Genomic DNA, 23,853 nt, shown 5'->3' on the forward strand with positions numbered 1-23,853 from the left:
GCTTCGGCAGCCGAAAGGCACCTTAGGATTGGAAGTAGCAACATTCGGCAGCATACCCATAAAAAAGGATTTGGAAGCCTCAATAAGAAAAATTCATTTTCCAATCAAAACATATTAACTCAACAACTACCAACCCACCAGAAAGGACTCAAAGTAATGAAAACCATAAGAGGAATGAGGGAGAAAAAAACGAGGGATAATAACTTTCTTTGCCGTCAGACCAGCCCTGTCCTATTAAACAATCAGCTGAACTCACACTGGTATCTTTCAAGCATCCTCCCCATCCATCTCTGCCCCCGCCCCCCCCTCCCCCCCTCCACCCCCCCATCCCCCCCCGGGGCAGGGGAATCCCTTGCATCACTCTCCTCAGCGTTGTGGAAGAAATGCAGGTGAGCCAGGGATGTCTTAGTCCCTGTGATTCTGCAAAGGCCTTAGACATTCCAAACACCCATTTGGTAAGAGCTCCTGCCACCCTTTTTCAGTCACGTTCATACTCAATTCTTACTGTGCACCAAGCCCTGCGCTAGGCACTTTATATGGACACTCTCCTTTGAGTTAGAAGTTGTATGTTACTGGCATCATTTTACAGTTGAGGGAAAATGAGTTGGATAATTTGCCCAAGGCCACAGAGCTCATGCATGCAGAGCAGGGCTTGAAGCCTAGTGATCTGACTCCAAATCCAGCCCTCTGTCCATTGTTCTAGCCCACCCTATGGTTTTAGGGTGCATGCAGGCTTCAGTGACTTCCCCAGGCACACACATACCCCAGCCCTAGGTCTGACTTCCAGCACCACCCACCAGAGGAAGACTTCCCTTCTCTTGAATCTAACTGGACCCCATAGAATGGCTGTAATCAGTGAATGAAAAGTGGCCCACACCTTGGAGCCAAGATGAAATTACACCATGTTGTGATGAGATCCTGAAATCCACCCAACAGTGAAGGAAAGTAGAGATAGTTCAGATCATTCTATACCTTCTGGTGAGTGGAAGGACTTCAACCTCAGATGAGCTGAGACTTAGTGGCACTTTGCAAAAGGGAGGTTCCAGAGAGGAGATCGTCCGTTTCTGGACTACAAAGTATTTCGTTCAAAGGGGAAAAAACTCTAGACTTTTTCAATTTTTTTCAAGAACTGTTCCTAAAGAGAATGCTTATTAATCTCAGATAATGTGATCTACTACTGGGTCCCTTTAATTATAAAAATTTTCCCCAATGCAAATTGAAAGTGATAACTCCATGTGCCAACTTCAAATAAACCAAGCTATAAAACAGCTCCAAAAGGACAATTCATGGACATGAAGGCCGTAAGGCAATTTGCAAAAGCATCACATGCGCTTGTTTTATATGAATGTCTATAGAGTATTAAAATGAAACTGAAAGGGAAGGAATTCACTGTACAGAAGACAAAACAATACCCTTTTTATTTTTAAAACTCTGGTGAAATAGGTTTCCATATGACATCCCATTTTTAAAAATTAATGTAAACCAACCTGCCTGTGGGTTAGTCACACTGTAGAGATTTCACCTTAGTGTGTACAGATACCTAGAATATTTACAAATATTGTCTGTTAGGTAGTAAAGTTTTGTTGCAATTTTTCCAGCACATATTCCACAGTAAAATAAAGGGGGGATATTGGTGTTCTTGTATAAGAATTCTTAACAAATGAATAAAGGCAATTTTCCTGAGAGAAGATTTGTTCTTGAAATATTTTTCTTTAACAATTGGGAATATAGAAATGGGATGTAGTTGTAAAAGAAGCATAAGAATGTCTAAGTTAACATTTTTCTTTTAAATTATTTAAGTACCATTAAGTTAAAATGTTTACATTCATTATAAAAAATGTTGTTAAATCTTATGCAAATGATTTAACACTGATTGCTGCAACGCAAATTGCACTTTTTAAAAAAATTATTGTATACATGGAAGAAAAATATCTTGTTTGCTACCCTGTTTACAAATTCCAACTGACTTCAGGTCAGTCACACAATATGAACTTTGAGAAACGCCAGTCACAGTGTATGTTACAGTTATAATGCAGTCCTGCAAACTGAGCAATATTTTTGACAAGTGACCTCATGAACCAACTCAGCCTCCAGAGGTGTGTACCAAATGGCCTCAAATGGTCTTCTCCGTGAACGCACGTGAAATCTGGGTGTGGAAAGGTATTAAGAAATCAGAAGAAGCACATGATTTGGGGCAATACACATAAAACCTTTCTTTTAAAATCTCAACATTCCTTAGCAGGCAAGGCCCCAGGCCTAGTCCAGGTTTCTGGAAGTGGCACAGCGGGTGCCCTGGCAGGCCCAGAGGCAGGCTGGTTGGAAGTGGCCGCAGCCAGGGAGGAGGCAGCGTGCTGTGGGCTGCACCGGCCTTCCCAGGAAGCGCTCCATCTTCTCCCTGGCTCTTCCTTGACAGGGGCTGGCTGGTAAGGCAGAACAAGCCTCTTGGGAAATGCATCTCTTTCAAAATAAAGGCACGGAAATCACACATCAGAGGACTGTTCTGTCAGCATACTCGCCCCAGTTTGCACAGTGTGGCATAATCACCGCCGGTCCCGAGGGCCTCCCTGCTCCAGCAGCGGCAGCAGGCTCAGGCCAGGGCCAGTGCACACCACGAATCCTGTCTCACCGAGGAGGACGTGACTTCGGCCGGTGAGGCCAGGCTGACGCCTATGTACAGCCCATCTTGACCTGAGTACTTGAGCTCGCTGCTCTCGGGGTTAGTGCTGTCTCCTGTGCCAGGCATCACCGGGGCACCCGCCTGGCAGAAGATGGGGACAGAGAGGAGAGAGTTATATCCATAGATTTGTTAGGTGTCATGCTCCTACTAGGTCAACACATGGGGACAAGTGAGATGGGCAGTGCAGCCTGGCCAGGGCAGTTCACTGTGCTGCCCAGTGCCATGGACCTAGCCCTGGAGATTTAAACTCTCACAGATAGGCCCCTGTTATCTTGAGGACTCATGGCAATAACCACACAGCAACATGTTCAGCTGGACAAAAGTAGAAAAGGAACTGGAAGAAGAAACCTATTTGTAAAAAGTGCCACACAATCTAATCATTTCAAGAGAAAATGCAGAGCATCGAACACACACACACACACACACACACAGCAGAGTCATAAGGTTTAGTAGCTATGTCAAAGCCTAAAAGAGAAAGCTACACAGTTCAGCAAGGCCTGATAAATGAAATTTTTGAGCACTGACTTCATGGAAAATTAATCCATGCATATACAGATTTAGTATCTAACTCATTTACCTTAATTCTTTCCAAGAATGGGCTATGTTTGAAGCAGACCACACTATAACCAGAATGGAAACACCCTTTATCCGTCATGATTGTGGCAATTATTTCTCAAAGCAAAAGGTGACCTTTACATTGTTTCATTCATTCCTTCTATCCACATGAGAAAGGCCATATAGAAAACATACAATTTATGTGATATGATTTAGTAGAATAAAACTAAAATAACTAAAATCATGTTTAGACTATGGCTTGAGAAAGCAGTGCATTGGGTTGTTTTTTGTTTAAATCCAGCCATGCCCTAGCTGGTTTGACTCAATGGATAGAGCGTCAGCCTGAAGACTGAAGGGTCCCAGGTTCGATTCCAGCCAAGGGCACATGCCTATGTTGTGGGCTCGATCCCCAATAGGGGGCATGCAGGAGGCAGCCATTCAATGATTCTCTCATCATTGATGTTTCTATCTCTCCCTCTCCCTTCCTCTCTGAAATCAATAACAATACATTTTTTAAAATCCAGGCATAATCACATAAACCCATTATTTTCTTCTGTGCTTTCAGGATTCTAGCCCTCAAATTACTGGATACCTTTTTTTGAAACAGGTGGAATGTTTTATACTTCTCAAAGCATTCATTTACATACACAATCCCATTAAATCCTTGAAACATGTGTCTGGCTGGATTGATGTTACATTCACTTCTGAGAAACACAGGGCACCTAGATACCAGGCTGAACTGATTGGAAGGTGCATGGAGTCCCCTTGGTTCCTGGGGCCTGGAAATAAATGTGGTCCTACACTTCCCCCGATAAAATCTGGTTTTCTCTGTAATCCTCACAATAATTGCATGATGCTAGGATGTAAGGTTTTAGGAGATCTATACATATGACTTCCTGTTTTCCCATCCCAACTTCCTATTAATTGGACAGACCAAAGCCAGCCCCTCTATAGGTATCCTTTCTTTTCCTCTCCAACTTGGGTGCATGTTAAAATCTAGCAACAACACCCCCACACCCTTACCTCTTTTTAAGTAACACAAACTTAAAGACTTAAGCTGAGGGTTTTAGGTGCATAAAAAAGCAAATTTCAAAAAGTCACTGACATGCCTAAAATTTAAAATGGATTCTTATGAAATAGCTGAAATAATCCTGTCAACACACTAAAGCTATGGATTTGGTTGCAGATAGAAATATGGTGATTAACTTCAGCCCTTAAATCCAGAACCTCCACAATTAGCAAAGCCAACCTGGATCCAGACTTAACTCCCAGAGCAATAAACAAAAGGGTGGTATTAAATTACAAAAGGACTCTTCGTTTTAGAGTCTTCAATAGCTATCATTCAACTAGTAGAAAGAGTAAGCTCCTTTATAAATGACTTATGCCACACTCAACTTTGTGTTGATTTATTCCCCCAAAATAAGCACATGTGCATTTATCTGACTAACCCTGACTTCAGCATAGCCAGTGCTATTCTCTGAAATGAAGAGGGTGCCTGGATTGGCCCAGGAAACAGTCCACCTCAAATAACCAGACGTGCTGAGATAGCAGAGCAGTCTGTCGTCACCATGAGTCAGTAACAAGGAACAGTAGCAAGGTACCCATGAGAGTCAGGCACTGAGACTGTGAGCCCCAAAGAGATAGTTACCCCCTGGACCAGCTCCCAGGCCACATGAGGAGCCAGGACACTCACACACTCGACAGTAAGACTGCTCAACAGCCTATCGTAAATGATAAATGAGTGGCTGAGACAGGGAGGTGTGGTAAGAGGTCATAAAAGGAACCAAAGAGGGGGAAGGATTCCTGGAGAAGAGCCACAGCAGCCTGCACTGGGGGGACAAGCGTGGGCTTTCAAGTACTGTCCTGATTCTGCCACCCACTGAGTGTGGTCACCTCCCCGAGCCTCCTCCTCAACCTGCCCTTGCCTCACCTACCCCAAGTATGGTTGTGACAATTCATTGAGATGTTTGTAAAAGCATCAGCATGATGCCTTGCCATGAGTTAAAACATTCCATTAAAAGAAAGGGTGCTCAGGTGGGAGGTATGCAGGACATGGGGAGACCTGTTCACAGGAAAACCAGCTAAAACAGAAGTGTTAAGCAAAGGAGTTAAGAGAAAATGTGGGAGAGATAAACTAGCACTCTCTGTACTTCGGTTTCCTTACTAGAAAATGAAAATAAAGAAGCACCTATGTGTAAGGTTGTTGCAAGAATTAAATCAGCTAGTTAACTGTACGTAGGTATATGCTATTATTAGTATTTTACTATTGTTAAGGATAAGGAGTGTAGACCTAATTTAATCTTCTAATTCCATCCTTCACCAGGCGAGTTAGGACCATCACTGGGTGGGAGCAGTGGAACTCATCTAGAGCTAAGGGAAACCACCCACTTCAACAATGACTTATTCTAATTGTTATTGACAACACTTCGCAAAAAAATAAAAAGTGCTTCCACAGCCCTTCAAACGGCTCATTGTCCCTTTTTCAATAAAGAAATCTTAATACCTTGATTATTATTCTTATACCTGAGCAATAATCCCAAAAGCTACCAGTTGAAATACCCATTGTCTTCTTAGTTCAGACAAAAATGTTAAGCTTTATAGCAGGCCAAGAGTCCTATTGTCAAAGGGCAGGCAAACTCAAAATTACATGAGTGAAGAGTTTCTTTAAAAAATATATCAGCTCTAGGGGGTTAATATCTAAAATGTATAGAGAACTTACACAACCCAACACCAAAAAAGCAAACAATCCAATTAAAAATTGGGCAAGGAACCTGAATACACACTTTTCCAAAAAGAACATACAGAAGGCCAACAGACATGAAAAGATGCTCAAGGTCACTAATCATCAGATAAGTGCAAACTAAAAATACAGTGAGATATCATCTCACACCTGTCAGAATGGCTATCATCAACAAATCAACAATCAACAAGTGTTGGCATGGATGCGGAGAAAAGGGAATATTCTGTTGGTGGGAATGCAAATGGGTACAGCCACTGTGGAAAGCAGTATGGAGTTACCTCAAAAAATTAAAAATGGGAGTGCCTTATAACACATGGATTCCCTTCTTGGAATATATCCAAAGAAATCTGAAACACTAATTCAAAAGAATATATGCACCCCTATATTTACTGCAACTTTATTACAGTAGCCAAGATTTAGAAGTGACCCAAGTGCCTATCAGTAGATGAATAGATAAAAAAAAGTTGTGGTACATTTACACAATGGAATACTATATGGCCTCAAAAAAGAAAGAACTCTTACCCTTTGCAACAGCATGGATGGACCTGAAGAGTATTATGCTAAGTGAAATAAGCCAGTCAGAGAAAGACAAATACTATATGATTTCACTTATATGTGGAATCTAATGAACAAAATACACTAACAAACAAAAACTCATAGATACAGACAACAGTATGATGATTACCGGAGGGAAAGGGGGTTGGGGGAGAGAGAAGATGGTAAATGGGGGATAAATGTTTATGGAAGGAGACTTGACTTGGGGTGGTGAACACACAATACGATATACAGAGGATGTATTATAGAATTATATGATGTATTATAGGATTGTACATTTGAAACCTATATAATTATATTAACCAATGTCACCCAAATAAATTCAATACTTTTTGTTTTAAATCAGCTCATTTGAAAGCAAAAGGAACATTAGAGTCTCTCAGATAAAAAGTAGAGCAAGTACTTATGCCCAAAGCTTGAGAATCGTATTTGTATATGGACATATACTATTGAAACATGAAATACTACAATGTAAAACTTTTATATGTCAATCATATCTCAATAAAATATAAATTGTGATTTTTATGTAAGATACATAAAATCATAATGATGAGATCTGATTACATTGTGATAGCCCCAGTACGCTCATCCATAGCCAGTAGGGCTATATTCTGGTACATGCCTGAGAAAGTAGTTAGCAGAGATATCAAGAATTCTATACCCTGCCGAAACCGGTTTGGCTCAGTGGATAGAGCGTCGGCCTGCAGACTGAGGGGTCCCAGGTTCGATTCCGGTCAAGGGCATGTACCTGGGTTGCGGGCATATCCCCAGTAGGAGATGTGCAGGAGGCGGCTGATCGATGTTTCTCTCTCATCGATGTTTCTAACTCTCTATCTCTCTCCCTTCCTCTCTGTAAAAAATCAATTAAAAAATATATTTTTTTTAAAAAAAGAATTCTATACCCTACTTAGCTCTGTAATTTCATTTTGGAAAATGAAATTACAGGGCTATTATAATGAAAGAATTCAAAAGAAGGGAAAGGCTCCACACAGGAAGACATTCATTGCAAGTTTACTTATAATAGTGGAAACCATGGAAATAATCTAATGTCTAATAATATGGGAATGGTTTGGAAAAGCAGAGTGCATCCGCTCGATGAACTATTATGCAATTATCAAAAATAAAAAGATCATGTAGCAAAATGGGGAAAAAAATCCCCTAATGCAATGTTAGGTGAAAAACAGCAAGATATAAAAATTCTATGTCATAATTACAACTCGTCCGTACACACGCAAAGGCAACCCAGAAGAGCATGGGAGCCAGGGGACCATTTAAGAGGGTCCAACCTATTAGCCATCTATGCCTTTCTTTGAATATTTTCATTTGAATGGCATAGTACAGCCTAACTTTGTGGTAAGAGTGGAGATACTAGCACCAGAAACATGGGGCACAAGCACTTGAGGGGTGAGCCAGGCTGGATAGAGTCAAAAAGTAGCCAGAAAAAATAGGGAGGAATCAGAGTGGAAGCACCAACAGAGAGAAGGGAGGATCGGCCTCATGCACCCTGGAGTCACCTCCATGCCACCTGGCATAGGCTAGAACCTGGTCGTCCCTGCCCATGTGAAACATGGTTTCACATAAATTAAAGCACCAAACACATTACATGGATTTGCCAGTGGAACCTGAGCTTTTGAAGCTGGTATTCTAACTGCAGATGTCATTGGCTCAACTCTTCTAAGAAACCTGGTGTGTCATATCATTCATTAAGGGCCTTTTCCTCAGAGGTGACATTTAAAACCTACCTATTGAGAATCAGTACAATCTGGGGAGAAAATCAGAGAGAGCTTATTGCGACTCTGGACCCAATATACACAATACAAGAATACAAGTATAAATTGCAAATAACCAGTTGAAGACACATGGGAAGCGCATCTAGTTGAAACCCTTGAAAGGACTTAAGTTCAGATCGTAGATATATCAACGTCTCAAAACCAGACACTTCACTAACCTAAACCAACCCCTCCACCAAATGCCTCTGAACAACAGGAGGGCAGAGCGCTTGGGAATGCCCATCGCTGAATCATCCTTCCTCCTATCGGAGGGCAGCTCAGGCAGGCGGAGGTCCTCACTCTTTCTCTGATCAAAGTGCAGTGAGGGTGGAGCAGAAATCTGTTCTGTGTTTCCATTCACAGCTTATCTGCCCTCCACCCTCCCACAGACAACTGAAAATGGAGGCACTTCCTGTTGAAAAAAAAGCAGTGTTATCAGCACCAGACCCAGCCTGGGCTTAGCGCTGAGCGCAGGCCAAGTTAGGTGGGAGACGACTGATGGCAGAGCGGCGGGGCTGGAAAACTCCCTCCTAAAGGAAGAAATGACTTCAGGGACGACGCAGCTGCTGCAGGGGCATGGGAAACCTCCACTGGCCTGTGAACAGGCAGAGTTCATCTTTAGATCACTGGAATTTTTTTCCCCCTGTGAGAATAAGCCTTTGTTCATTTTCAGACATACCAGGGTGAGCAAAAGTAGGTTTACAATTGTAATAAAATAAATAATTAATAAAAATAAATAATAAATAATACTGTTTCGTGCATGACAGATGACTATTCTAGCCTTCAAATTAACTGGTAAAGAACCCTCACAACTGAAAATCTACTTGTGTCACCCCTGTATATCGGAAAAGTCAAGGGTTTCTGATTTGATGAACGCATACAGTCAATGCCCAGCAGTTGTCTGGCTCACAGTGGGCTCACCGACATGGCCAGTTCTCTTTCTTTTCCTTTACGCCACATAAAGGCCCAGGGACAGCCTCCTGCAAGGCCACCCTGGAAAGGCAACACATCTGAGCCAAGGAAACCCTTAAAGCGTTTCTAGAAGAACAGCATAGGTTCTCTGGCTTGTGAATTGTAAACATGCATTTCATTTTTGAGAAAGACGACCAATAAGGAGTCGACAGGGATGTACTCAGTCCTCTATGCTGCAATCCCTCTTAACGCAGCCTTGATTTGAAGAAACAAAACATTGCACCCCAGGCAGGTGGAGGGTGAGTGTGTGATCATTTCCAGAGCATGACTTTGATGGTGCTCACAACTGCCTCCCAAGCTCAAATTCAGACTGTCCGCTTCCACGGCCTCTGATCTGTCCTTCCTACACATCTAAGTTTGTGGTGATGGCTTTTTCTTGTGTGAGGAGAAGCCAGCCGTCCCTCATTGCCAAAGCTCTCCTCTCTGCTTTTATAACCCCTCAGTTAGACTCTCGCAGTGCTTTAAGGTGGCCTTCCTCAAAAGAAAAAGTAAAAGCTACGTATCTACGTTCCGACAAAGAAACACTTTCAGATAAATCTAAACTCCTACCCTAACCACGCTCATTTCAGTTTGAGTGGAGGTAATAGGACCAGACAAAATGTGATTCAATCAACTAGGAGGCAACACGGGAAGACCCACCAACACCAGGCCAGGAAGCAATCATCAGTCACAACAAACCCCAATTCTCCCATAATGGCTCAAATAAAGCAAGAGAACACGAGCACTTTCTCTCACAAGAAAAGGGAGTCACGAGCTGATGACCTAACTCTGTGTTTAGCAGAATTGTTATTTTTTGTAATTTAACAAATTCCTGACTGGAGAGCTTGCTGGCTGCCCCTTCTCCCCCTCTTGCCCCTTCTAGGCCTGAGTAAACTAGGTTATATCCACACCCTGGGATGCTGCCTTTTCAAGGACAGAACAATTCTATGCGCACAGTCTACTCTGGGCAGAGGAGCACATTGCATTGCGCATCTGTACACACTGAAACAGAAAGCATGCTGTGGTGGAGAAAAGCATGGCCCCAAATTTATAAGAATTCTGGGGTTGTCTGTAAAATATGAATGTACAAATATAAATTGCAAAGGAGGGGGTTTGTTCTACAACTCAAAGTCATTAACATACTAAAGAGAAAGTTTTTCTTCTGAAGTGAATCAAAACGAAACAGATGACTATTCTAGCCTTCAAATTAACTGGTAAAGAACCTGAGGCAAGATTTAAGACCTGGTGAATTACGATCTTTTATAACAAAACTGGTTTTTCAGGAGATTTGGATGAGTGTCTTCATCTCAGTTAGAGAAAGCATCTCATAGTCCAAGCACCAAGCAGCATTTACAAGAAAGCAGAACGAATATACTTGGTATCATAAGGAATGAAAAATTGCTGCTATCAGAGAAATAAAAGCAGTCTTTAAAAACAGTTACTTTGTTAGCACAATAGCTCTCCATCTCTCTATTTCCCACATTAGGAAAGTAAGGATTTATTGCCAATGTCCTGAGATGAAAAACACAGTCATGCAAATAAAGCACATCACTATTAACTTCCAAGATTAAATTTAAAGTGCTACTCTTCTTGAGCTTCAAAGAGGTCCATAGGCATCTCCCACTTATGCTACACAATACTCCTCAGAACCAGATGGTGGGAATTACTTCTCCCCTTTAGTAGAGAAAAACAGAGGCTTTACAAAACCTTGGCAGCTTACGATAGTCGCACACAGAGCTGCAGCTAAGCGCCTGGCTGCCTGAAACTGTTTCCTTCCAGCTGCTAATCTGTGAAGCCCCCAAAATAAACTTCAGGCCATATCCAGGCTTCACCATCAATCAAGCAACTAGACTTAATGAGAACTTTAAATTAAAACTATTTGTGCGTAATAAGATAAAAACGATGCTGGAGCGCGTGCCCCAGCTCTGGTGGAACCACGCCACGCTACCAGCGACCAAAGGGGCAGCACACCAATTAAATCAGCATTTAAACGCCGGCAGTTATTTACTTGGAACTGTTTTAACCCACAAAACTCCAACAGGACGTCGAAATCAATACTTGTTGTTTATTTGTTCAAACCTTTCTTAAAATCCGAAGTCAATAAAATAATCTCTTTGTACTCAGTCTCACAAATTCTGAGAGCTGGGCCTGGTGTGATAAGAAGCAGCATCATGAATTATCACACATGCCAACACCTGTCTTTGGAGATGCTTTTTTTAAATCGTTAGAATTTCAGAGAAAATTAACAGGTAGGTGCACACATGAACAGAGCTAACACAGTGTATTTACTTCATATTCATTAGACCTTCATATTGCTAGTAACTCTTTTGGCAGACACCCATGAGATGCATAATAAATTACTTTTTGTTCCAGTAAAGGAATTCATTTTCTTCAAAGATTCATTTACCAATAACATTTCAGAGCATTCTAAGGCAAATTTCTTTAAATTTGGCCATGTCTTCCCGTAACATTACTTCCAGTTTTGTGACAATTTTGTATGTTCTTATAGAGGTGGCAGGGGGGACAAGAACTGCGAGGAATCTGCAATCTATAAAGAAAATCTGTGTTCTGAGACAACGCCTTCTAACCTGAGGACATGGGAAAAGGCAAATGACTTTCTGCCTACCCTTACTCTACCGAGGACTCTAGTTCTCAGATTGTGATCATGGGTCATGTATTAAATAAACCATAGTCCTGTGATCAACTGGGTGAACACATATATTATAAACTATGTAAGGAGCATTCATTTTACTGTTTCCTAATATACACACAAAGCCATCAGATAGTAATGTAGTACCATGGATTCCTAACTGCTCCTTTTTATCATCCTCCCTGTGACACACGCCCGCACGCACACGCGAAGAAAAAGAGGGAAGTCCACCAAAGGCCTTGAGATCAAAAAGAAAGTATGCAGACTCCACATGCTCCAAGGTTCCTGGCCAGGGTGACGTGTGACTTTCACAGTGAAGGCCAGTGTGGTCAGACAGGAGCGTGAGTTATTAGAAGGGGCTGTGGAAGAAGGAAGAAAGGGAGCCGGGCACATAGGGAGCGTGAAGATAAAATGCCAGCAAAATATTTATGTTCATGGCTTGTAGCAAGTGGCAAGTGGGATATTAATAACTATGATGATTGGTCAACTCCTGGGAGTGGTAACAGCCCTGGGCTGGGAGGCAGGAGACGTCGGTTCCAGCCCCGGCTTCAACACGGCTTGTTTTGTGACCTTACGGAGTCACTCCGGGCCCTGGTTTATAAATGAGGCAATGATAAGGTCTAACTGCACCTCTCTCAGGCCCTTGTAAGAGATTCATGACTTTGTAACTCTTTTTTTATTCATTTAGAAAGAGTCTGTTGGGCTATCAACTCTGGGAGGAAAAAAATGAACACTCGCCTATTTAAAAAATGCGTTTTCAGTGATTTTGTAAAAATTAACTGAAGGCAATTTGAACATTCTGAAAAGTTCCAATTAACTGAGCACTCACTGTGTATGAATTTAAATCACACCGTTAGAAGAATTTTAGTACTGCAATGTTACACTTAATATTTTGAGAGAATCTTTTTTCAATCACAGTATGCACATTAACAGTAGTAAATTTTACTAAGTATTTGTCTATTACCCAACTCACATAGTCTTAGTATTATGATACATTTTATTAATAAGTATAATATTAACAAGAAAGCTTCTACAATGGCCTCACGAGCAAGTCACTTCTCTGGCACTCTGTTCCCACCTGTGTCAGTGGGACGGTGTTTAATGCTGAAAATTACTAATCAAAATTATTCATATTTCACTAAGAAAATATTATTCCTTCTCTTGAAAAATTCCAATATCACATACTCTATCTATCATATATTAAGCCAGGATGCCACAGTAATCACAATCTGGATCCAAATCCAAGCCCTTAATACATAACCTTGATTGAGTCTCACTCGTGCAAACAGAAAATGGTAATAAAAGCACCACCTTAGTAGACTGATAACTATTAGTAACAATTAGGAATAAAAGGTATTGATACAAAGTAGTTTCCTGCCTGCCTATGTCCACTATCTTATAAATGAGAAAATATGGGAAAGGGAGAAAACTTCTCAAAAGCAAGAGTACGGCTGATCAAATACTAGGTTAATCCACTAATGTCTGGCTCTCAAGCACGCTAAAGGCCCTTGTGGAATCGTCCGGTTATAGGCTCAGCAGTCATTTTTGTCCTGTTTTAGCAGCCTCTTGAATCAGATCCTCTCTTCAGAGCCAAGTTCCTCTAAGTGAAAGCAACTCACACTGTACGAATGACCTTTCAGGTACTGAATTATTATAGGACTAGTTAATAATAGTAAGAACTCTTACTTTGTGGCCGACCACAATGTGACAGTAAATTCGATTGCTTGGAGAAAAAGTAGAGCATAAATTTGCCAATAAAGAAGCTACGTGACAAAAGTGGTGCTTTCTAATTTTTACCATGGGATGCAAATAGCAATACATGAAATAAAATCTACATAAAGATTTTAAAATATTAACCTGCAAAATACCTCACCTTCCTCTAGAACAGCGGTTCTCAACCTGTGGGTTGCAACCCCTTTGGGGGTCGAATGACCCTTTCACAGGGGTCGCCTGAGACCATCGGAAAACACATATATAATTACATATTGTTTTTGTGATTCATCACTATGCTTTAATTATGTTCAATTTGTAACAGTGAAAATACATCCTGCATATCAGATATTTACATTAGGATTCATAACAGTAGCAAAATTACAGTTATGAAGTAGCAACAAAAATAATTTTATGGTTGGGGGTCACCACAACATGAGGAGCTGTATTAAAGGGTCGCGGCATTAGGAAGGTTGAGAACCACTGCTTTAGAAGGTCTTATAAAGACATCCAGATATCCTAACAGTGTCGATCCTTAAATCACGGCCTGTCAGCTACAAGCACTTGCGGGCGCGCATTAACTCTTTCAAGCCACTTCTAGCACAAGTTTTAGCACCACACAGCTCAGGAGAAGTACACTGTCTGACAAGGGCATTGAATGATGTTATTAGCAAGGGGTGACTGCAGTAAGAAAGCAGGTCTCGGTAGGAACATCGCGTCCCAGAAGAATAAGTCCACCCTGAGGCACAGAACCAGCCAGTGAGAACAGGCGACGAGGCCTTGTCTCAGTCTAACGACATCTGCCTCTCTGTGGAAGTTTATCGCCAGCGATGAACCGCCAAGTGAAGAAACTGTTTCCTGTCACTAACACACCATGCCTGATGCATTTCCATTCGGAGGAGCCACGCGGCAGCCACCCTAACCCAGCTTGCCCTGGGGAGCCCTGGGGACCAAGAAACTAATCATTATAGGCTGTGAGGTCAGGGCATGTCACCGGCTCCAAGGAAAGGTTTTTTTCTTACTGTTTGTGAGGGGAAACCCTGCTTGTAAAATGTACAAGTGGGAGCATGCCAGCATTTGTTTACATCAATTATCAAAATACTCCCAGCTAAGAATGTCTTAATTGTTGGGCTCCAACATAGACAGAAATACATTTGTGACTGCAGTAGGGCTTAGAGAAAGTCCATCATTTAGAAATGAATGTGGTTTGGGATCTTAAGGCTGACCTGATAGTAATTTTAAATCCTTTCAAAGATCCATCTTCCACCTATTTTACCAGCCTTATCTCCTGCCTTTGGCTTCTTACACCCTGCACTCCAGCCACAATGAACTCCTAAAACTGTCCCTGAAGTACCAGATAGCCACGCTCCTCTTCTTCCTGGAGACGCTTAGCCCATTGTTTCCCCCACAAAAATCCTACCCAACTAATTTGAATTTCCTCTACTCTGTGGAGCCATCTCCAACTCTGCAGTCAGAATTCACCTTTTATCTACTACCACACTTTGTCACTTGGTCACTCATTTAACATACTTCCAAATCTAACCAGCAGTAACATCTGTCTATACCTGCCCCCTCCACTACCACCACCTTAAGAACAGTTTAAGATCAGGGACCTAGTTTACTCCATTATAAACAGGGCCTCCCATAGCACAGTGCTTTGTAAATGGAACTGTAAAGCAAGGAATTGTCATTTAAAGGGTGGGGCAAAAATAGGACCACAGCTGTTCAGAAGGAAAATAATAAAATAATAATACAAGAATAAAATATTTCACTTGCTCACAACTGAAAACCTACTTTTGCCACATCCTGTAGCTTCAGTGATTTCTTATTCTCAGACATTAAGTCTTAGCGTTTATTTCATTTCCAAATTAACCTTTTCATCCCAAAGAAAATTTAAGAAATACCTTTTACCTAATACAACTTGGAGATTAACATATGTATTATTAAGTTTATATATTATATACACATATTTTGCCTGCCTAAAAGTAGTTCTATAAAGAATTATTAAAAATTAAAGCCTACTTAAGTTCGTATTAAAACTGCAGATTTAGTATTGAAGTCATCATCAAACATATAACGTCGAAATACATGGAGATGAACTATACAGGGGTGAGCAAAAGTAGGTTTACATAATACAAATAAATAACACAATAAATAATACAAAAATAAACTATGTTTCACATACTCACAACCATAAACTTACATTTGCCCACCCCTGTATATAAAAAGTATCTTATAATTTTGTAGATTTTTAGTTACAAGTCATAGGAAGGATAGTAATATTTATAAACTGTTAGATTGTATTTGAGAATTGCTGAAATAGAATACATTACTATATCTCCCTTCTAAATAACCAGAATAAAAAACCTATAAAACATAACTCAGCCAATAAATTGAAATCAATGCAAGATTTAAATATTCTTACAATTCAGAATATAAATGCCAACTGAACACACATTTTTCAGTAAAACTACATGTATTAAGACTATTTTAGACACAATGAAAGAGTATTTGGGGGAAATTTATCTTTTAACTTCAAAAGTCACGAAATTTAATCAACTGTCTCAAAAATTAAGTTTAATTCATTATTAACAAACAAAGATTCCAAAGCAACAAGACAGGGGCAATTTTAATCCTGGGCTGCATGGAAGCAGTTCTTCCCAATCTCAGACAGAACAAACAAACAACTTCTCTCTACCTCCACCACACACACACACACACACACACACACACACACACACTTACCACTGCACCCACAGCCTACAACAAAGAGAAACTGAGTCATAAGATAGCCAGGTCGTTGACCTGAAGATCATCAGGAATGTCTCCATTTTTCCCCAGGCAGGGGTCTAGTTAAAACCCAAAGTAGCAACAAGTACATACGCTAAGACATGCAAGTAAGTCAAAGAAATGAAGCTTCAGAGCAGCACAAAAATTATTTTCCTGGCACTTGTCCTAGAAGAATGCCAAGTGCTGTGCACGAGGAGCCCTGCCCACACCTTTGCCCTGCTGGGGAGGGAGCCCTGGAGCCTCCTCTCTTAGCAGCAGACAACTAGGAGTGCCTCCTCCAGAATACTCAGCCCCTGCCAGGTTAGCTCAAACCAGGCCCGGCTCGTGACCTGGTGCCCCCACCTGCCCACATGCAGGGCAGGGCAGGGACATCAGGACTGGCCAGGAACCTGCTGGGAATGCCTACTGATGATCTAGAGCTGATTTCTCCGGGGGAATGAAAATAATCAGCAGTTTTGATTAAGACCGCTGCAGCGGTCTGACATCCATGCTGTAGCTCGCCATCATTAAGGAAAGGTGGAGCGGTTACGCTGCCATTTACATCTCAGTGGAAGAACAGGTGGCCCCAGTTCCTGTGTTCCACTGGGAGTGTGCCTAAGGTTGTCCTTTGTTTTGTAGCTCAGTTGTCCCTATTAAGGTAGGATAACCCTAATTTCCGCCAAAGCGGCCACTGGAGATCAATGGGACATACCCATCACCCATCAACATGGGAAGTTTAAACACTGAGCCAATGAAGGTGCCATGTACTGCACACCAGATCCGACCTTGCTATGTGAATATAACATTTTCCTTACGTCCAGTCCTTCACAAAATCCTGTAAGTGGTTAGTGCCAACACCAACTGCCCTCCAACATCATAAACCATGATCAAAATGGGGGGAAACACGTCTTTGTCAGTACAACCCCCTTTCACAAATGCTTCTGCCAGCAGCTCACAGACTAACTCCTCTAGCATGCTCTTCACCGCTCCCCTGCTGCCACACTGGCCACGCACACCCAGAGAAGGCTCTCAAAAGTGCTAAGGGACCAACGGGCACACACGGGCACTCCTTGGTAGTAACAGGGGGAGACCACTGGAGTCTACAATTATTCTTAGAGGGCCACAATTTCCAAAGGCAGCGAGCAAACTGGCTTCTGCCAAGCAGGCCTAGTTCCCCACAACAGGTACGGCAGGTAGGGGCGGATGGAGACATTCGTGATGGGCTCACCATCCATAGTAAAAACCCACAACCCAGATGACAGTCGAGTGCCTGTGGAGCCAGGCCAGGAGAGCCGCTGGGGTGAAGGGAGGATGGCGGGCAATCCCCCCCGTCCCCCCCGCCGCCCCCCCCCCCCCCCCCCACACACACACACACACCAGGAAAGCTGTCCCAAAGCATTTCTGAGGCCAACGGCAGATCACACAGCCGGTCCCTAAGGCTGACCAGACTACAGGGTGGATGGCACAGCTCTCAAATCCCCCGTCTCTAAAATCCTGCCGCTTTGCCTCCTGGCCTTTAGGAGGGAACTGAGTGTTCCTCCGCAGGGCACTGGCTGGCAAGCCACCTCTGGGGTGCTGGGTCCCAGGTGACAGACGCTGGGACACCAAAGCAGAACTCCCAAGGTTCCTCTTGCAGACACGCCAGAGCCAGAGCCAGTCGCTGCCTTTTCTCCCCTGGGAAGGCAAATGATTGGACTGCGCAGAGCCAGTTTTGAAATTTCACATCACAAAACCACAAGAGCAAAATATGGATTCCACCCACTAGGGTTCCAAGTCCCCAAAGCCCATTGTTGGCAAATACCTATTTCTTTGCCATTTATCATTCAAGTTTGGCCTCTGCCAAGTTTAAGCTGGACTGTATCACCAACAGAAGTGACGTGGAGCTGGCAGCCATCCTCATTTCTGCTAAAAATGACTGCGGCCAAAAACCTGGCTGCTCCCTAAACGCTCTGGAGAACCAGAATGTTGTTTTGCCTCATTTAGCCACATAATTGCTTCTGAGGACTTAAGGCATAATAAAAAAATATGTTTAAATAATTTCCATCTTTTTATTTCCCTACAAGGAACTGTTCTACTTACTACATTAGATCTTTATAATTACTACATGTAACCCTTCTGTCAAAACATGATACACTGGAGTCCACCTTGATAAAGGCTACAAACATCCTTTAACCTGTATGCAACAAACAAACAGGAATGAAAGGCTTTTTCCCTTGTGAATCTCAGACTGAATTTCTTGTTTTGTTAAAGAAAAAGCCCAAATGAATTTGGGTCGGAGGACGAAGAGAAATAAATATAGTTTTAAGCACAGTTCAAAACTGTTTTGAGACGCTGACTCAGAAAATTTGGGGTGGGGCCCAGAAATCTGTAGTGTTTCAACGTACCCCTAAAAGGGCAAGATTAATTGTAGAAAATACTGTGTCAATTGAGACTTTAATGCTGGTGTGTCATCCTATACTAGTCTCAGTATAACCCTACCATCACCTGGGACGTGCTGCCCAAGCCCACCCTGGATTTCAATGAGATCTAGGGTGAGACTCAGTCGTTTTTAAAGAGCACTCCATAAATAAATACATACATACATACATACATACATACATGCATACATACATTCCAGATAAACTTGGGAAATACCAAGGTGGGAAAATGCTCTTCACTTGAGAAAAACTGAGTTTCAATCACAGCTTTACAGAAACAAACCCTGTGTGTGATCTTGACAAAGACTCTCACTCACACACCAAATCGCTCACAGGTTTATAGCAAGGCTGAATGAAAGAAGCCTGGGTATGATTAAGGTGCATTGAAAGAAGGCAGGCCTCCCAGCAAGAGGACAGTAAAGTGAAGCAAGATCAGTGACGACAGCGGCACCTGACCCATTATGATGGGCTATGTTTTGGGTAGACAGGAAGAAAGGAAGAAATGAAAGGAGGAAGGGGGATCAGAGGAAAGAAGGAAAGCAAAGGTAAGGGTTTGAGAAAAGCAAATTGAAAGCAAGAGTTGATATGATAAGCAAAAGCAATTTAAATGCCAGGGGCTCTGGGGCATATGAAACCACTGAGCTGACAGATTTTTTTATCTACATTAGAAATACATATAAACGCAGATAAAAACCTGGAAATAAACCAACTTAAAAGCACTTCAAACCAAAACTTCTAGCTTTTACTTGGTTTAATTTAACCATAAAAATATGATATAGATCTTAATTAAGAGGTTTGCAAAGTACTTATGTTTGTCATTTAAATGTAATTGCCTCTAAAAACTATTCTTAGGTTATCAACTAAACTGAACTGTTGGTTTAGACTATTGTACTATCAGATAAAATTTGAGATAATAAACTGGAGACTACACACTAGGTTAGAAGAGTCTATACTATTTTAACACTTACCCCTGAGGCTGTTGGTTGTGTTGTAGGGGAAGTATTTTTGCTGCAATCATCTGAGTTAGAAGAGGTGGAAGATGGAGTCATAGGAACGGAATTATTACTATTGCCTGCAACAGTCAAAATTAACCTCGTAAATATACGTATACTCTACTGTTAAGGTTAGCAAATACTTAACAATCAAATAGCATTTTATTATATTTACCAGAGCAAGCCTTTGACTTATTTATGTTCTTGGGTTTTCGTTTCCTGGTTTGAATTCCCTCTTTTTTCATAGCAAGCGGTCGGGGCACCTAAAAAAATTTCACGGTTAATATTATATTGAAGAAAACCCAAACTTTAGCCAAAGAACCAATGTCAGCACTGAAGGCCCTCATTTAAAAGAACTTGGCATAAATTGCAATACCATTTATATTTTTTCAATAGATTCCAACTGTACAAAGACCCCATCAAATGCAGATTCCTGCAGGGAAAATGAGGTGATTTGCCAGGGAGATATTATTCCTTCAATTAATGTTTATTGTTTTAAACAATTTCAATTACAGAGCAAAACCACTGAATATTTTCATTTCATAGAGCTCATGTATTCTCTTCCTTCTACATACAGATTATTTTCCTTTTTAAGATAGATATATTTATAATATTTTGTGCTGTCCTTAAAATGAAGTATACAATCTTTCTAACTATAACTATCAAATACATATATTACTTCTTTATATAAATTTATTTGATTGCATTCAAGAATTAAGTTAATATAAACTAGTTATTATGGATTTCTAGTTGGTTCCATGTTTTCCTCTTTTGCAGTTTAAGGGTTACTACCATTTTATCAATTCTAAAATATACATTTTTCGCATTTTAATATTTCTAATATTGTGATGTCTTACAACAAATATGTGTGGCCATTTAATTGACAGCATTTTTTTGTTTCTTACTGCTATTAAAGATAATAGTTTAACTCGTCATCAATAACATGCACATAGACAATCAAATTTTCACTTTCATCCCTTCTCCTTTGCCGACTTTTTTCTTAACTGGAACCACGTTCAAACTATACTAAACATGTATACATATGAGCAGAATACGTGGCGCACCCCATGGAGTTTCATGTAGAGTCCACAAGCATTGCACACAGGTTCGCCCTCGGCATTTCTACGCCATAAGGTGGTGGTTGTGGTGTGACAGTTGGCACAGGACAATCCAAGCCGCCGGGAGGAAGGCTAGAAAGCACAAGAAAGTCAGTGTACAGTGATGAGTGGTTTTTATGTCCATGCTACACACGTCAATGTGTCATGTTCCTGTCATCAACAAGCATGAACCTCGTTATTATAAACGAGAGGTCCCTTGAGAAAAAAAAATTAAGTGTAATTAGATTGACCTTCCTGGACCAAGAAACTAAAGTTTTACAGTATGTTCTATCCCACACATACATTTGATTTGTTCCAAATTATTAGTGTAGATTATAGAATAACCAAAACACAGTCATAATGTTGGCTAATAACTGCACCTACTGTGGTCAGAAGTCCAATGTAAGGATATTGAAATGCAATCATAACTGCCTGCTAGTATGTTAAGTGGCTTTGAACAGTCCGCTTCACATGAAAACTGGAGATAATCAGCTCATATTTCCAAGATTTGTGCAGAGGAACAAATCAGAAACTTTAGAAGAACCTATCTATTAATAGAAATGGATTTTGGAAAATGTATAAAATGTTTGTAAAGAAGTATATTTTTAATAGGTTCCATAATTATCATGATCAAATGCTGCCTGAATTTTTGTATTATTCATTTTTGCAAAGGATAAGCAAATTTTATGGCATTGTTTTAATGCCAGCATTGTCTTAAATACAATGATACTAATATATGTTATTTATCCTGACAGTATAATAATGAACTTTTGTTCACACAAAGGGTTAAATGTTAAATCGGAGGTCAGCCCTCTGTTACTATCATTCTGATTTCCACATTCCCTTTATGCCCATAGCATCTTTAAAGGGAATTTATTTCCCCTAAATTATGTGTGAATTATAAAGAATGAGAATTTAACCTAGTATAAGTTCCTCCTTAGAATGGCAAAAAATGTAAATTTGTTTTTAAATAACCTAGGTAGGGCAACTAAAAAACGGTGCCATATGACTTCTGAAAAAAAAAAAAAACTATAGGGAAAATACAGGAAACAAAGCAAATTGAAGGTCACAGAATTTGGTAAGTAAGCTACACTAATTAATTTTTAAAAAAAGAAGTTATAAAAAAAAGAATGCACAACAAGAAGGAAAAATTGAGTATGTATTGAAAACTCACAGATTAAAAAGGACAGAGATTTCCAAATCCTTTGGTGGCAAATTTAAAAGATACAACTGAATTTCTCATTTACAATTCACATCCTGTTGTATTACTTTAAGCATTACTCTTTACAGACAAGTTATAAAAACAAAGAGACACTGGTAAGCCTCTTAGCACTGCAACATTTTAAGAAGTTAGTGCTAAGGAAAAAAATCAATTTGACTTTTGGTTGCAATCAATATGCTTGGCTTGGCTGACAGAAGAACTATTTGAGAAATTGCTTTGCTAAACTGATGAAAAGATATAAAACCTTACGCATCAGGGTTTCTTTCTTTCAGGTCAAAAGAAAATAATTTCCTGGGAGAACACCCCTTTCTCTTCATAAATGCACGATCAAAAAACTAGGGACAGGAAGATTCCTTTTAGAAACAGGTCATTTATGACAGTTTCCAGTGGAATTTGAGCCAATGTGAAGCAAACTTGTTATCAGAATTTGCCATTATAACAAAGAACTTTATGACTGTCAACTGCAGATCATGAGTGAAGCCAGTCCTCATAAACATGTGAAATGAAGGTGAGTAGGTTATAAAAGTTCCTTGTAACAAGCGATCTCTTGGTTATGTTCATCATTGACAAGGAATTCAAGTTAACCATAAATCTCTTATTTTGCAATGTAATACAAGTTCAAATTCAGTGATTGGTTCTGTAACTGCTGGCTAAACAAACTTGGGTTCAATATTCTACTTCTGATAACTAAGGTAGGCCCATCAAAACCATAAATAAGAAGCCCACAAGGAGAACTAATTGATAGACACACCCTTCAATCCGGATCATTTATAACCCATTTATAAAGCATATTGGCTGACCTTGGTTACTGCCAACAGTTGCCACATAGAAGGGAAACTAATTGGTTAAAACTGTTTTTCTGGTTTTTTTTACTTGTAGAAGCACAAAACAAATGGCACCATCTAAATATGAATGATACTAGATTAAATTTATAATGCAACGAGAACCAAAACGGCTATTATACTAGTTTTTTTGCTCCATCTTGTGAAAATGTTACTTTTCTGAGCTCAGCTATTTCTCAGCTCAATGCTCATGTCCAAAAGTAATAATAATAATAGTCTCATAGTTAATATATAGGCCAGGGGTCCTCAAACTACGGCCCACGGGCCACATGCAAATACAAATATTGTATTTGTTCCCGTTTTGTTTTTTTACTTCAAAATAAGATATTGCAGTGTGCATAGGAATTTGTTCATAGTTTTTTTTAAAACTATAGTCCGGCCCTCCAACGGTCTGAGGGACAGTGAACTGGCCCCCTGTTTAAAAAGTTTGAGGACCCCTGGGCTATTACATGCAAACAAAGAACTTCCTTGGAATATTTTCCAGCCATTACTTTTTCTTTTCTTAATATTGTGCATGTAGGAAAAATGAACACCGTAGGGAGTCAGACACTGAAGTTAAGGATGGCCTTTGAAGAACTTGAGCTGTGGGAGGTTGTAACAAGTTTAAGGCGCATACACTCATCAAATTAACCTTGGCCACTTTATTTTAAATGCATTAAAAACAAAACAACCATAAAACTAATTGCTTCTCCTTAAGGTGTCAGACTTACATTGTGATGCAATTTCACTCTAATCTGTTTAACACAAACAACATGTGTAGCATTTGTCCCTGCTAATTAGAGTATAACAATTAAATAAATTACTTGGATACTTAAGATGTCTGGCATCTAACTGTAAAGTATTTTACTTTAAAAGGTATTAGCGTATGGGTGCTTGGCTAAACAAATGTTAGCCTTACCGTGGGGCT

At 40.5% G+C, this 23,853-nt stretch overlaps 1 protein-coding gene across 2 annotated transcripts in view; it reads right to left on the reverse strand.

Moving 5' to 3' along the window:
• Positions 1–1,393: 1,393 nt before the first annotated feature.
• The window catches only part of GATA6 (GATA binding protein 6), a gene marked incomplete at both ends in the record, with an annotated part of 29,507 nt that continues 7,047 nt past the window's right edge, over positions 1,394–23,853 (reverse strand). Inside the window, 5 exons of one of the 2 annotated variants that reach the window (XM_081097464.1) lie at positions 1,394–2,457; positions 2,627–2,758; positions 19,762–19,865; positions 19,961–20,048; positions 20,850–20,975. In XM_081097464.1, the coding sequence (XP_080953590.1) occupies positions 2,257–2,457; positions 2,627–2,758; positions 19,762–19,865; positions 19,961–20,048; positions 20,850–20,975 (651 nt within the window). Of the gene's footprint in view, positions 2,458–2,587; positions 2,759–19,761; positions 19,866–19,960; positions 20,049–20,849; positions 20,976–23,853 lie in introns of those variants that run through there. The other variant, XM_081097465.1, reaches the window with a different exon arrangement.

This window comes from Myotis nattereri (assembly GCF_964212035.1).
Source record: "Myotis nattereri genome assembly, chromosome: 8".
Classification (NCBI taxonomy): Eukaryota; Metazoa; Chordata; class Mammalia; order Chiroptera; family Vespertilionidae; genus Myotis; species Myotis nattereri.